Genomic DNA, 14,414 nt, shown 5'->3' on the forward strand with positions numbered 1-14,414 from the left:
TTAGTTTGAATAGCTTATTCTGTAACGTAATACATTTATATATATTTGTTATACTGACCTTCCCATCAATGCAAGTTTTGTAATATGAGCCAGGTATGATGGAAAGATCAGTATAATAAATTCAGTCACATTTCAGTTAAAGCTCAAAGCTCTTTAACTTAGTTTTTCTTAAAACATGACAACATTTGTACTAATTTGCTGCGTGCCATAGGTTGCCTAAGCCTTTTAAAATTTTGGATATGGAGAGCATGATTTTTAAAGTTTTTATGCATACATTTGAAATAACCCAAAAATCATAACACTATTGATACCATAGAATTGCACTATAATTTATTAAGCTTAGTAACTAAGCTGTATTTTGTCTTCGATCTGTAACTCATCATAATAGAATTAAATTTTGATTGATGCTGTAACAGTTCTTGGTGTATACTTTACCCATATGTGTTCAGAAGAGCTAAGTAATATAACTGGATGGACATGCAACTTAAAGCAAGTGTGCCACTTCAGGCATGAAAATACAATGATAGGAACTTCAGGAACTATTGTGTATAAATGATGTATAGTTTTTCCATATTTTTTTGTGTTACTGCACCAGATGCATATAAATAGTGAAGATAATTTTTCTGTATGCAGGAAAACACTCGCATACACTAAACACGGGACAGTATCACAGAGTGTAGTTATCTGTTAAGAATGTTAGTTATATATTTTATAGTGTTGGTCAACAAGAAAATGTTTCAGTAACAATATGCACACAAACAAAATGCTGGCTAGAACCCTCCAAAGTGTTGTTAAAAATATCCTTCCTGTTTTAACATTATTAGCAGCTATTTGTCTTTCTTTCTCTCTCTCTTTTTTTTTTTTTTTTTTGAATATCCTAATTTTTTTTATTAAACTAGTTTTACTTTTCTGTAATGCTATAAATCATCCAACCTAGCTGTAATTTTTAAAGGTTTTAAGGCATTCATCTTTGATTTTTTGCCATTATGTCTTTAATAAGCCAGATTGAACTTTCTTATCCTTCATTTTATGAATTTTATCTTGAATATGTAACCATTTATAAAAATATTTTGTTAGTCTGTCTTGCAATACCTTTAACCCTTTGTATTAACTTACAAATAAGTTAATAAGCACTAATGCTACAGTTATCATTTGGTTTATATGTGATGTATTTATATAACATTTTCGAGTTCTCCACATCCATTTTAACTCCAGTATTGTAATAAACATAAAGTTCTGTATTTCACTACAGATTTATTGAGTTTCTTTGTCCATTTTGTTATGATTTACTAGTGTTATTGTGAGAATATCCATAAAAAAAAAAGCGTAAGATTTGTTCAATAAATTTTAAGTTGTGGGTGTAATTAACTAGCTTTGTGTTGAAACTAGTAGTTTGAATCAGATGTTTCAAGTGAAGCATGATATTTTTGTTTCATGTGTTAAATACTATGTTTTCTGAACAGAATGGCAATCTGTTTACCAGCGTTTGTGACAGCAAAGAAGAATCTGATGTAAAAGCCAAAGAAAATCAGGAGGTATTTTCACAGCATGAGTTGGATCAAAAGCATGAAGAGGAAATGGCCCATGAAAACAGTGTAAAAAGTGGAAAGAAAACAGGGCTTACTAAAAAACAAGTAGTTGATACTAAAGAAGATAAATGTACTACAAAAACAGTCAAGGAGTTTTCTAAAAGCATCAGTAAAACCAAGAGCTTTAAAAAGGACTCCTATTCATCAGTAGGCCAAAAGTCAGAAGAGACTGATGTTAGCAGAAAAGATGGTGAATGTTCACCCTCCTCTCTCATAGTAGACCCAGACATTCCTGAATCATCTAAATCACAAACCTGTAGGAAAAGTAGAAACAGAAGTAGAGAAAGAAACGGTAACAAACAGCATAAAAGTAGCAGTAGTGTCAGTTCAAGTAGTTCCAGAAGTAGTCGGAGTTCTTCATGTAGTAGAAGTAGTAGTCAGAATAGTGGCCAAAGTAGTCGTAGGAACAGTAGCAGGTCTTCATCTAGAAGCAGAAGTTCTTCCCCAGAAAGCCAACAAGAAAAGAACAGAAATAAGAAGAGTAGGAGTCAATCTAGTACTCCAGAACCAAATGTCAATGATGTAGATTCCAAAGACAGGGTCATTACAGTTTCTTATGAGAAAAAGGAAGAACCAGAGAGTGTGGTGAATGAAAAGTTTTCCCCAGCTAGGTCAGTATTAGAACTTTTTAGGTTATTTTTATTTTAATAATCTTTAATTAAACTTTTGTAATGTAATTTATTAGGACTATAGTTATTTATTTTCTAACTTCTCATTTGCTTAGTCTAGTTATTTTACTTTTTTATTAAATGGCTAATTTGGGAGAACACTTAAGAAATATAATTTAAAGAGCACTTTAAATAATGATTAAAAACATTTTTTTGTCACTGATAAATGTTTTTCAGTTATTTCATGAGTTACAAAAATTATAAGTTGGCAAAGAAAAATCTTAAGATTCATGCTCCTTAGTAGATATAAGCTAGTCAGTTGACACAAATTTCTTTGGAACATCATAATTTCAAGTTAATTTTTTTAATACAGTGTGAAATATTAAATCTGCGTGTTAAAAATTACCTTTTCTAATTGGAAATTTAAAGACAAGTGAAACACTTCTTGAACACAGTTTTCAGTTGTTAACCTGGGTAATCAACTGGAAAATGTACTGCTAGAAGGAAGTGCAAAAGACTACCAGAAATGACTACTAATTATCAGAATGTCTCCCTTCCCTAGAAATGTTGCACTTGAAGCCCCTTGCAATCACTGTAGCTTATCTGAATATTTATAATCATGATTAGTTTATCAGTTGGTAAAGAAGTGTTGGTGTCCTTTGGCTAATGGCTAAACACTGGAATTCTGTTTTGTCTTTGCCTTTTTTCTAGTTAGCCACTGTATGCATTATTGAAAGGATTATAATATTACAATATAGATAGTGTTCATGTGAAAGCTTTAGCTTCTTGATCTACAAACATATCTAGAACTTGTGCTCTGTACTGTATTTAGTTTAGATATTAAAATATTAATTGGTAAAAATATATTCATCAGACTTATTTGCAACAATTGAATTTATCCTCACCTTAACAGCTACCTATTTGCTTATGAGTTTAGTCATATTGTTATCAGTTTAGTATAAGTAGAAAACAAAAAATATATTAATCAGGCTTATTTGCAACAATTGAATTTATCCTCACCTTAACAGCTACCTATTTGCTTATGAGTTTAGTCATATTGTGATCAGTTTAGTATAAGTAGAAAACAATAAAGGCACACAATTCATAAGACATCTGATATTTTGCATGGCATGTTTGTTATCTGTGGCAGGTATGGATAGTTGCAGAAAAAATGAGAACATCACTTGTTACTGGTAGGCATGTTATTTCTTAACAGAGGTTTTGCAACTTCATAATTTCTAAGAAAGACATTTACAGGCTTTTATTCAGCTTTTTTTTGTTTCATACCAGCAATTTAAGGGTAAAGTTCTGAGAATATAAGATTATAAACACAACTGTATTAGTAAAGATCTCAAAGAAATAAAACCCATTTGGAGAGAGAGATTTTTCAGTTTTTATCTGATAAACATTTGTATAGATTTATTCTAATCCTAAGGCATTTATTGGTTAAAATAATGGAGAAATGGATTTTCAATGTGTATTGGCTATTGATAACTTTAAAATATGACTGGTCTAGGGCATTAACTCAAGTTATATGATGCAATGTAGAAAGTGCTTGAATTCATTTGATATGTAAGTTATGGATGTAGGTAACTTAAAAAAATTGCATAAGTGGAAAAACATACTAAAAATGTAGCTCTAAAAGGAATGTTGAACAGATTTTTGTACATTTCTGATATTATATAAAATATAACACCTGCTCAAAAAAGCACACCAAAATATCTACTTAAGGAGAAAAAAAGATAACATTTTGTTAAAAACAAGTTTGTTAGAACAGGTTGAAATGAAAAGACATGAAAGATAAGTGTATAGTTTTAATTGCTGAGGAAAGCAGTTAATTGCAATTTGACAGTCAGATAATTATCACAGAATAGCTATAGATAAAACAATAAATCCATACTTGTTAGAAACTAGATTAAATGATCTAAAACTGACTGAAAGGAGAAATTATCCTTGAATATTGACATGAAAGAGAACGCTGCCTAGAGAGAAAGTTTTTGTTAGTTATGAGTCATACTTATACAACTGTGGCTTTATTTTAAAATTCAAACTGCTTATTTGCACATATTGAATAATGCTGTCAGTGCCAAGGCAAGTTATAAGTAAACTATTTCATTTGAAAGCCCTTGAGATTGTGCTGTTGTCTAAAAGACTTTTTGACTTTCTAGCACGTTGAATAGGCATTTTTAGTGCCATCTGTGTCATGGAAGTGTGAATTTTTGTAGATATCATTAAGGAAATGTAGATGAAGTGTTGCAGAAGAATGGTCAAAAGTCATAGAAAGTTGTTTGTATGGAGGTATGAGAATCTTACATAATGTATGACCTGGCTTCATATTAAACTCTGTTTCATTAATCACTGAATAGCTTCAGATTTGTAAGTAAACATGCAAGTGTAAATGTGAGAACAGTTAGATATTTTGGAATATGACATAGGTAAGAGTTGTGTTTCAAGTTTTTTAAAGTTTGTTGCTGAGGCCGGTGATAAATTTATTGTACATGCAGATGTGTCTAGATATAGAGAATACTAAATTTTAAACCAATTACAAATTTGTCATACTTTTTGGAGTGTTGTGCATGTTACATTCTTAATTTTTAAGTCTCACAGTAGTGAAGTCATAATGAGCATTTTTACTAGTTAAGAAGTTTTCTTGTTTCGACAGATGATTATAGCTTGGTGCTTTGCTGGGCCAGGGTTTTTTCATGCTTTTTACTTGTTTTCCTTGTGGTAGATATATCTGTTAACTGATGCTTAGTTATACTCTAATATTTCATTAATTTAGGCTCTGTTTTTGATGCTGTTTCTATTATCAATGTACTTTGCTTTGAGAAAGTTTCATTATTTGCAGAGATGTTGACATCTTGGAGGTGACTGTAGATGAACATAAAAAAGAAATCATTGAAGAAGGTATTCAAGCAAAGGTTGGTGTTGTGTGAAAGATCTGATGTAAATTTTTTTCTTCTGATATGTCAGAAATAGTACTTATTTTTGGATTTGACATTGATTAAATCTAATTTTAACTTCTTTTACTTCTTAGTCCATCAGACTAGGGAGTAGTAGTTGGTTCTTGTCTGTACAAGAATAAGTACTTAAGAGAAAAATTAAAAAGTTACTCAAAACAGTGAAAAATGTTATCCTGTCAACATATTACAGTATAGCCCAATGGCATGTTATACTAACATAATGTTCTTATTTTTCAAATCACTTACTGAGTTTGCACTCACAGTATAACTATTGAATGTTTCTTTGTTCACATAAATTTAAAATATTATTTTAAACCAAAATTTGAAAATAAAGTGCACTACAGCATTCATCAATCTGTTACAAAAAAAATAAAGTTACAGATCCTAGATTTGAGAGCTTGAGTTTCATTCCCACTGCCACTAGACTTATTCACCTTGTTTTGTTTTGATAGTTACTAGGGTTATATGACTACATGCTGACTGGATGGAAGATAGCTGGCAGCACCTGTTTCAAACTTTTTCTCCCTTTTGGACTGTTGATGAGAAAAAAGACTGTCTGACATAACTTATCACTAATTCCTCTTCCCCTTTTCTTTAACTCACTGACTGAGAAGAGGACAAGTATTCAGTAGCACTAATTGTCAACTTTTTCTTCCCTTGGAAGAGTAACTCTACCAATCAGTTAATGCAGTCATTAGTTAATATATTGAAAAATACTAGTTTCCCTCAGTTCTACTTACTTCCATTTTTTTAATTATCAGTATCTGATTTAGGTTTTTTAGAAGGTTAAAAATTACAAATTATTTAAGTTGTGTTTGATTGCCATTGATTAAGAAGGGATGTTTTCCATTTGTGAGTTTTGGTTAAACCAGATCTATATTATGTTAGAGAATGATTTCATGTCATAAGAGGACTTAATATAAACCAAACTGGACATTAGTGGATCTTTGAAGAGGAAATAATGGTCTTCACTTGAATTCAAAAATACCTTTAAAATAAGGGGGAGGTTTTCTTTAGGAAATATAGCTTATTAGTTTTATCCTTCATACAAATACAAAATTTATTTGTCGAAGCTTATCATTTATTTTGTTATGCTTGGCCATCTTGCTCCATTCTGTATAACATTTAACACTTATTTTGGTTTAGCTGTTCTCTTCCCAGTAGTTTCCAATATACAGTGTAAGACATTTTATGCGAATAAGAATTCCAAGTCTGACCAACCACAAAATTAGACAACTGTTATTCTACTGAAAATAAAGTTTGGGAAAGGCCAGTAATTTGAACAAATTTATTCAATCATTCTTCAGTATTTTTGGGTGTCCCTTTATAAATATATCCAAAGTGAAGTGACAGTTGGAAGTTTGACTTTGAATGCAAACAAATTGACTGGCAATAATTTAGTAAAACAAATGTTTCTATGATTTTTAAGGAGCCCAGTAAGCATCTTAAATCCTTTTAAAAACTTAATATAAATATTTTCTTGATGAAATTGTTGCCTAAGTAGTCGAGTTACTATTTAGTAAATAGTTTGATTTTCATGCTCATGTTGCAGAATCATTAACAAACTTAGGACTTTAAATTTTACATACCTGCATATCTGAAAAGCTAATATTTGCATATTAACATGTAAAATGAACTATTAGTAAAATCATAACCTCAACACTTAAAATGTTTTTTTTTTCTGCCTTTACAAAATTAAATTAATAAATTGAACCAAAGCTATTCATTTACTACTTGTGAAATATTTCCAAAATAATATAGTACAGCATCTTTGTATCTTTAATTCCAATACATTGTATTTCCTTTATTTACAGTATAGATAAAGAGCTGAGAAATGTTTTACATATATATTACGTATTGTATCTGCTGCTGATATATTAGCATTTGTGGTGGTTAAAGCAAAAAGACCATTAAATCTTTAGAACTGATATTAAAACAAGACATTTTTATAATTCTGATCATTCTATTCCTAACTAACTGTCAAACATTTCTGTACTCACTCTGTATTGACATTTACTATTCCCAAAATATATGTATAAATCTTTATGTAAATGTTGTAATGGAGAAAAAAATGTCATCCTCATATTGAGCTTTCTCATATTACAAAAAAATTCTTTTGTGGCTTGTGTTGTTGAGTTAACCAATAAAAAAATTATTGGTTGTTGGCATGTTCACCCTGTAAAACTCACACATGTATACTTATTATTCCAGGAGGAAAAGAAAAGGCCACCAATCAACTTGACACCCAGGAGGTTATCTGTTCGTGGTAGGTTTGAAAGATTTAACAGCAAAAAATAAATTTATTTGTTCAAAGTAGGTTTTAGCAGTTTGTTCATGCCTGTGCATATAACATTTTGCTATTGGCTTTAGTAAAAAGTGTCTTGGATGAATAGCCAGTTTTATATTAAGCATTTATGAAATGTGTTTATCTTAAATGCAGTACATTCAGAGGGGTTGGGGGTTCAGAATTTTTTCTAGGGGTGATATGTGACAACTGTTGTGTGGAATGGAGGCATGCAAGAGCTAAAAATATTCAATGACTAAATTTTGTTCTTTTCTGTTGTATCTAAAATAGTTCAGTTTTAAGTGCTTCTATTTTTCACATACCTAAAACTATCTGGAAATAAAACTTCAAGTTTGCAAAAGGGGGGAAGAATTGTTAATAAGAATTTTTGAATGATAGTACAAAGTGACAAAATTAACCTGCTCCTTATTCATAAGAACTGGCTTACTACCCTTATGAAAGAAAATACCTGTGCGCACACATACATTTATAAATCAGCACTTTAAAATAGTAATGAAAATTGGCCATGAATATGCTCAAATTTTGTAGGACAAGAAGTTATAATACCAATTTCAGATTAGCTGCAAAATTTGTGAATAAATGTGGAGGAAACCTGCATAAATAGCACTGAATGATGGTTGTATGTACTGTCTGATTTAATCATAAGAGAGAATAAAATCGAGATCAGTAACACTATGTAATACAAATTTCATTTCTGGATAGTATGTGTTATTTCTTAATTGTTTATATTGTAAAAGTACAGAAAATGGCCATTATTTCCTTCAAACTTTGCTTTTGTAACCTGGATAATGAAATTTAGAAATTAACCTATTTTCTATGTAAAAATGGGCAAATCTGCACATTTTCATTTACATAAGGTCTGAATAAAACAACATATGAATTAAGATTTACACGTATTTATACTAAAGTTATACAAAAATGAACAAAAATGTTTTGGAGTAGTTTCTCAAGATTTGCGACTGTAATGTAAATCACTTTCACATATCAGCCCCCAAATATAGTCTTCCATCATGTTTTCATTATATGCTCCTTGGTAGCAGCATTTAAAGTCCAGTATATCTTGGTGGAAGTGCTTGCCTTGCTCTTTAAGGTGCACCAAATGAGCCAGGAGAAGAGATGGATACTCCTGTTATTTTCTCAACCCATATCAGTCATTTTTACATATATTTTTCTCTACAAGTGGGTTTTCTCGTCATCACAAATTACTAGTTGTACCTCTTATTTTTATTGTTTTTCACCTGCCATTGTGAATGACCTGCACCTGGTATAATTGAATGTGCAGAGAGTTGGTCCAATGGACTGTGCTTTTATATTATAAAAGGAACGTTGATTATGCTTTTGAATTTACTCTGAGTAAATATCTGTGAGAAATGTAAGCTTTTACTAAAATATACATTGGTGTTGTACATAAAAATGCACTGCAAAAGTATTTGCACCCAAGATACATCTGTGAATTGGTGACATTAGTCTGTTTCAGACTGGATCAAACTAATGGTGTATTGTTCATGTGAAGAATAAAAATGTTTCATACATTGTGTATTTACGTGATGTATAGAACCTTCAAAATACGTATCTGCAGTTTATTTCAGTTTTCCTGTTTACTGTTTCTGTTGCTAAATCAGTAATGTGGGGAAAAAATTAATAGTTGATAACTTTTACATCAAATACATAATACATTCTTGAATGGTTCTGTGGAAGTTTTTGGAATGTCAGGGCTGTGAGAAGCAGTAAGGCTATGTGCTGACCTCTCTTTCTTATCAGGACATATAGTTACAACTTGTGTTTTACACAATGGCTCAAGGTTCAATCTCTTGAATTAAACTTTCAAAATATTTTCTGTTGGCATGTGTTCAGACACTCTTAGAAATGATGTGCTTTGCATACCAGTAGTGTGATTTTGCATACATTGTTTAGCTATTGAAAAAGACCTAACCACTTTAAAATTGTTTCCTACAGTAGTGCATATGCACTTTGACCTCCACTTACACACAGGGTTAATCATCATTTCATTTTGGTGATGAATTATTTGAATGCGTTAATATTTATAACTGTGTATAAAGAGACAAAAATGTTACTGTTCTATTAATTTCAGTAAATAGTGCTAAAAGCTGCCTAGATATTCATACTTATAGAAAGAGAAATTGTATTCCATTTGGAAATAAAAATCCATTTCTTTTCGATGCTAAATTGAGTTTATCTTTGATATTACTAGGTAACAAGGATCGTGAAACTGTAAAATCTGATGAAATTTCTCAGCCACGAAGAAAGAGAAAGTGGGCAACAAGCATGAACTCCATACCCAAAGTATCACTGAGTATATCTACTGATGCATTAAAGGTATTTTTATTATTGTTGTTAAGAGATTGGTTTCTGGAGTGTTTATATATAAAGGAAAAGAACGAACTTTTAATTTGGATAAGTACACAAATTATTAACTTGATGTTTGATCTAAAAATAATCATATTTCAACATATTTTATATAGGACTTAGTCTGTGATCTTTGGATTTTTTAATTATTAGAAACTTATTATTTTGTGGTAAAATTAGTTAAATGTACTTTATTTGGAACAGAGTTGAATTATTAGGTTTAGTTTGAATGTCTGTAGATTAGAAACTAAATTATTATAATCGCATTATCCAGAATCTACTTCCTGAAGATGTGCCTGAGACTCCTCCTACTCCAGAGAATCCCTCTCCTGATCCTGTCCCTAACTCTGAATCTGCTAACAGTCCTGAAGATGGACCACCACCACCTAAGAGGGAAATTAAGCTAAAGAGGCCTGAAATTAAAATAGAACCAAGAGCTCCTTCTAAAGAACCAGGTGAGTCAGAACAACTTTAAAATCAGTTTTTAATTTTTATTTTTTTTTGCAGATTTGGTTAACAAACTTGTTTTACAGGTTTTGCTTTGGTGAACATTTCTGGGAGCGTGGTAAAAAATGGCTTTTCATTTGTGCAATTTAAATGCTTATATGTACATTGAAATTTTATTTGTAGTGTTTTTTAATTAGTGAGTGAGAAAAATATTTGAAATGTGTATGTGTGATATATTAATCATGTTAGTAAATATAAAAATTCAAATTCCTTTTGTAATGGCTTGTGGACTGAAACTGAGACTTGCAGTTCAATTTGAGATGTTAACTTGTATAGCTGAAACTTCTGCATTAAGAGACTTAAATTCTTACTGATATCAGTTTTCTTCAGGAAGATTCTCATTTAGTAGCATTTCTTACTTTTTAGACTGTATAATGTTACTTGCTTTATTACATGGCAAGATATTCTTGTAATGTTTTTCTTCTGTGTACATTTGAGTGTATGGTGTAAACATTGTCTATGTTACCTCGGTTGTCTCTACATTAGTAAACAGTATTTGTCCCTGTGAAGTTCCAGAAAGATAAGTGCACAATTTAAAAATTCAAATTAAAATGATCTTGAAATTGATACGAGATATTGTACATACTCTATAGAATTATTTAAAACACTTCTATAAGCATGATGCAGTTCTTTCATATTTTTACCAAAAAATATAATACCCTACATATATTTCAAATTTAATCATAATTAATTTTTACAGCTGTGACTGGTAACTACTATTCTAACAGTAACATTTTCTATGATGCATGTTCAATCTTAGAAGAAAAGCGAAACATGCACAACCGACAAAAACTCTGTATGGGCTGTAACATAAACACATTAGTACTTGTTCTTGAACAGATAGTTTGAATAACTTTAATATGTGTATTTGTACATTGTAACTTTTGTGATTTGTTTCTGTAGTGTAACTAGGAATTAAAAAAAATTTATCTGAATTGCATTCATTAATAGTTTGTTTGAATATTGCCATGAATGTTTTTGTTGATGGATTTTGTTTTGTTATATTTAAGAGATCTAAGTCTGTTATATTTTGTTTTTTGCAGAAGAAGTTAATGATGCACCTTTAGAGGAAGTAGAGATAGTTGAAATTAAAGAAAACAAAGAACACACTCCATCTCCAGCAAAGAATCCAAAGTCCAACATTATTTTTATCCGTAACTTAGTTAGACCTTTTACCTTACTGCAGTTGAAAGATCTCCTGGCTAAAACTGGTACTTTAGTGGATGGAGGATTTTGGATTGATAAAATTAAATCCAAGTGCTGTGTTACGGTGAGTGATTTGAATAGCGTTTTTAATATGCAATGAAACTATCAAATTGTTTTGAAAAAATTCAGTACATTTCATTAAAATGGTCCACCACATTTAAGTAACAATTTTTCATTGTAGTTATAATATTTCTTATGAATTTTTTTGATGTAACAATATTTTTTGAGCATGCAATAACTATTTCTTAGTATCAGCAGGTTTATAGTTAGTGTTTTCTCAGTAATAAGGAAAATCAGGTAAACTTTATATTGAAGTGATTGGTAGGTTTCTAAGAATTTCAATTAATAATTGCATTTTTTCTCAAAAGTAAATAGAACTGTCATATAAGCTGTTTAGTGAGCTGTGTTAGATTAGTAGTTTATAGAAGTTCATTAATATCAGCTTTTTTAAAGAAAAAGTATTTTGGATCAGACTTCATGAGTTAACTAAATTGTATATTGTTCATTCAAGTGAAGGTAACAATCTTCTCCTTTGCTTATTGAAATGGACATAATTTTGTCTTGTTTAATAATTATCTTGTTCATCAAGGCTTGGTCTATTTTTTTATGGTGTCACATTTATATAATTGGTGTTGAAATAGTTATATTGTCATAATATTCTAACCTAGTACTTTGATTATAGCAATTTTAGTAGCATTCATAATGAATCATAGTAGAATGATACCATGGTATAGCTGAAAAAATAAACACCATTCTCTAATGACTTGTAATAAATTAATTTTGCTTTTATCTTGTTCACTTTGTTTAGATTTGATGTATTGCATTTGGCATATGATAATCGTAATCTTCACTTTGTAACATACTGCATGTTAAGCCAAAGCCATATGCATGATTTAATCCAATTTAAGGTTTTGAAAGAAGAAATAAAAGTAATTTAGTTTCTTTTAATTTTGACATGAAAAGATTGTACCAAACAATACGAAACTGATTTCCATAAATGTTTTTATTTTTACTTCATGTAATAGGAATCTTAGTTAACTAGTGAGGCAATTATAAGCAATCATTATAGTAAAAAGTTTTGCTAATTATAAAAGAAGAACAAAGTAATGCACTATATATAGTTCAAGAAATCAAATAATGGGATTTTCATAATGCTACAGTTCCATGAGTCTTAAAACATGTATACTTATTTTAATATTTATATGAAGGTATTGAGTATAAGATCATATAAATATTAGAAATGCATTTATAAAGTATTCTTAAAATTAGAAAAAAAAGTAAGAGAAATACTTATTATATCCAAATGTGGGTTTTATATTTTGTAAACCAATAATAACACACATTTACTGATTGTATTTCAAAAGAAAAATGTGTTCATTGATATTTCTTGTGTCTGGGGACTTCATATATCTTAATTTCTGTTTTGTAACTTACATTTCTAAAGTTCATTATAAGCTGAACATGCAACTTAAAACTCATAAATGTTTTAAAATGTGTGCTTTGTTACAGTATGAAACTGAAGAACAGGCTGAGGAGACAAGAAAAGCACTTCATGGAGTGCAGTGGCCTATTTCAAATCCTAAAACCTTAATTGTAGATTTTGCTACCAAAGAAGAGGTTTGTAACATTTTTTTCTTAAAAATTTGATGTTTTTCAGAAAAAAATTCAGTTATGCACTTAGTTATAGCAAATTAACTATGAATGAAAAATAGATGTTTATAGTATTTCACATCTTTGTAAACACTTGATATATTTATCCATATTTTACTTGAAAAAATACTGTTTGAGTCAAGCACGTTATTAATACCTGGTGTCAGCAGTTGTTTAATGTAACTCCTTTCAGCAAACCATTAATTGGGAAAATTCTAAAGTATAGCAGATATTTAACTTTTTTGGTGAGTAATGGACTGACCAACCTTGTAACCATTTGTGTGTGTGTATTATAGTTTTTGTAATATAACTTTTAATACAGTAAGAATATTTTCACAAAAAATTGCAGAATCAGTAAACATTACAAGGTTTTCATACACATTCCAATTTTTTTAAAATTCAGTTTTAAGATTTTTATCAGTAATGATAAGCACATGTTTTTTCTCTTGAGTTTTCACTGTCCAGCATGCAAAGTAATTTTGATTTTAAGGTTAAAAATATTTGTATGCATTAACAAATTAAATTTTATATGTAAAATCTTTAGAACTTCAAAGTAATTATCAAACTTTTTTTAAGAATAACTTTGTATTTCAGCTGTTAATTTTACTATTGTATCTATGTATGAATTAAGTCATATTTAACCAACATAAGAAATTAGGAAATAGATATAAATTATGCTTTTTTGTTTGAGAATGACTGCAGATCATATGATGAAACCATGAATGTTTAGTGTAAATAGCTTAAATCGAATAACATCATACATCTGAGTGTGTGTGTCATATTTTATTGAGCTCTCAATCATTTCTGACTAACATTTCAGAAATTACAATAATATGGTACACATGCACTCATGTTATATCTAATAGTATAAAACTGGCTTTTTTTAAGTAACTTGTTTTGCTTTGTTGTAGAGGACCAGTATTTTGTAAAAATCACATTTTGGCTATGCATTACATGTATGTTTGTATATACATTATTACTGTTTACAAGTAATATCTTACATTTCAGTTATTCTTCTTAAACAGTAAATAGAGAAATAAAGAAAATAATCTCTTCTACTTAGAATATTTGCTTGCTCTTTGTTATAATTTCCTAGGCCTTGTCAAATTTTGCACAAAGAGGATGGAAAATCAATTCTTTTAGGTTTTATGTATGCATTTCAAGAGAGAAAATCGTAATATATTAGTAGCATGGAATCCCACTATAATTTATTAGGTTT

The 14,414-nt window shown here is 29.8% G+C and overlaps 1 protein-coding gene across 5 annotated transcripts in view; it reads left to right on the forward strand.

The window, feature by feature from the left end:
- Acn (apoptotic chromatin condensation inducer acinus) overlaps positions 1-14,414 on the forward strand; it is a 59,873-nt gene that overhangs the window by 33,257 nt on the left and 12,202 nt on the right. For all 5 annotated transcript variants that reach the window (XR_013031596.1, XR_013031595.1, XM_076514730.1 and 2 more), the window contains exons 2-8: positions 1,464-2,200; positions 5,046-5,118; positions 7,372-7,426; positions 9,678-9,802; positions 10,107-10,287; positions 11,383-11,609; positions 13,055-13,162. Coding sequence is in view for 3 of the 5 variants with exons in the window: in XM_076514728.1 (XP_076370843.1) it covers positions 1,464-2,200; positions 5,046-5,118; positions 7,372-7,426; positions 9,678-9,802; positions 10,107-10,287; positions 11,383-11,609; positions 13,055-13,162 (1,506 nt within the window). In the remaining 2 variants the exon portion in view is untranslated. The remainder of the gene's footprint in view (positions 1-1,463; positions 2,201-5,045; positions 5,119-7,371; positions 7,427-9,677; positions 9,803-10,106; positions 10,288-11,382; positions 11,610-13,054; positions 13,163-14,414) is intronic.

The sequence above is a fragment of the Tachypleus tridentatus genome, chromosome 7 (assembly GCF_004210375.1).
Source record: "Tachypleus tridentatus isolate NWPU-2018 chromosome 7, ASM421037v1, whole genome shotgun sequence".
NCBI classification, from domain to species: Eukaryota; Metazoa; Arthropoda; class Merostomata; order Xiphosura; family Limulidae; genus Tachypleus; species Tachypleus tridentatus.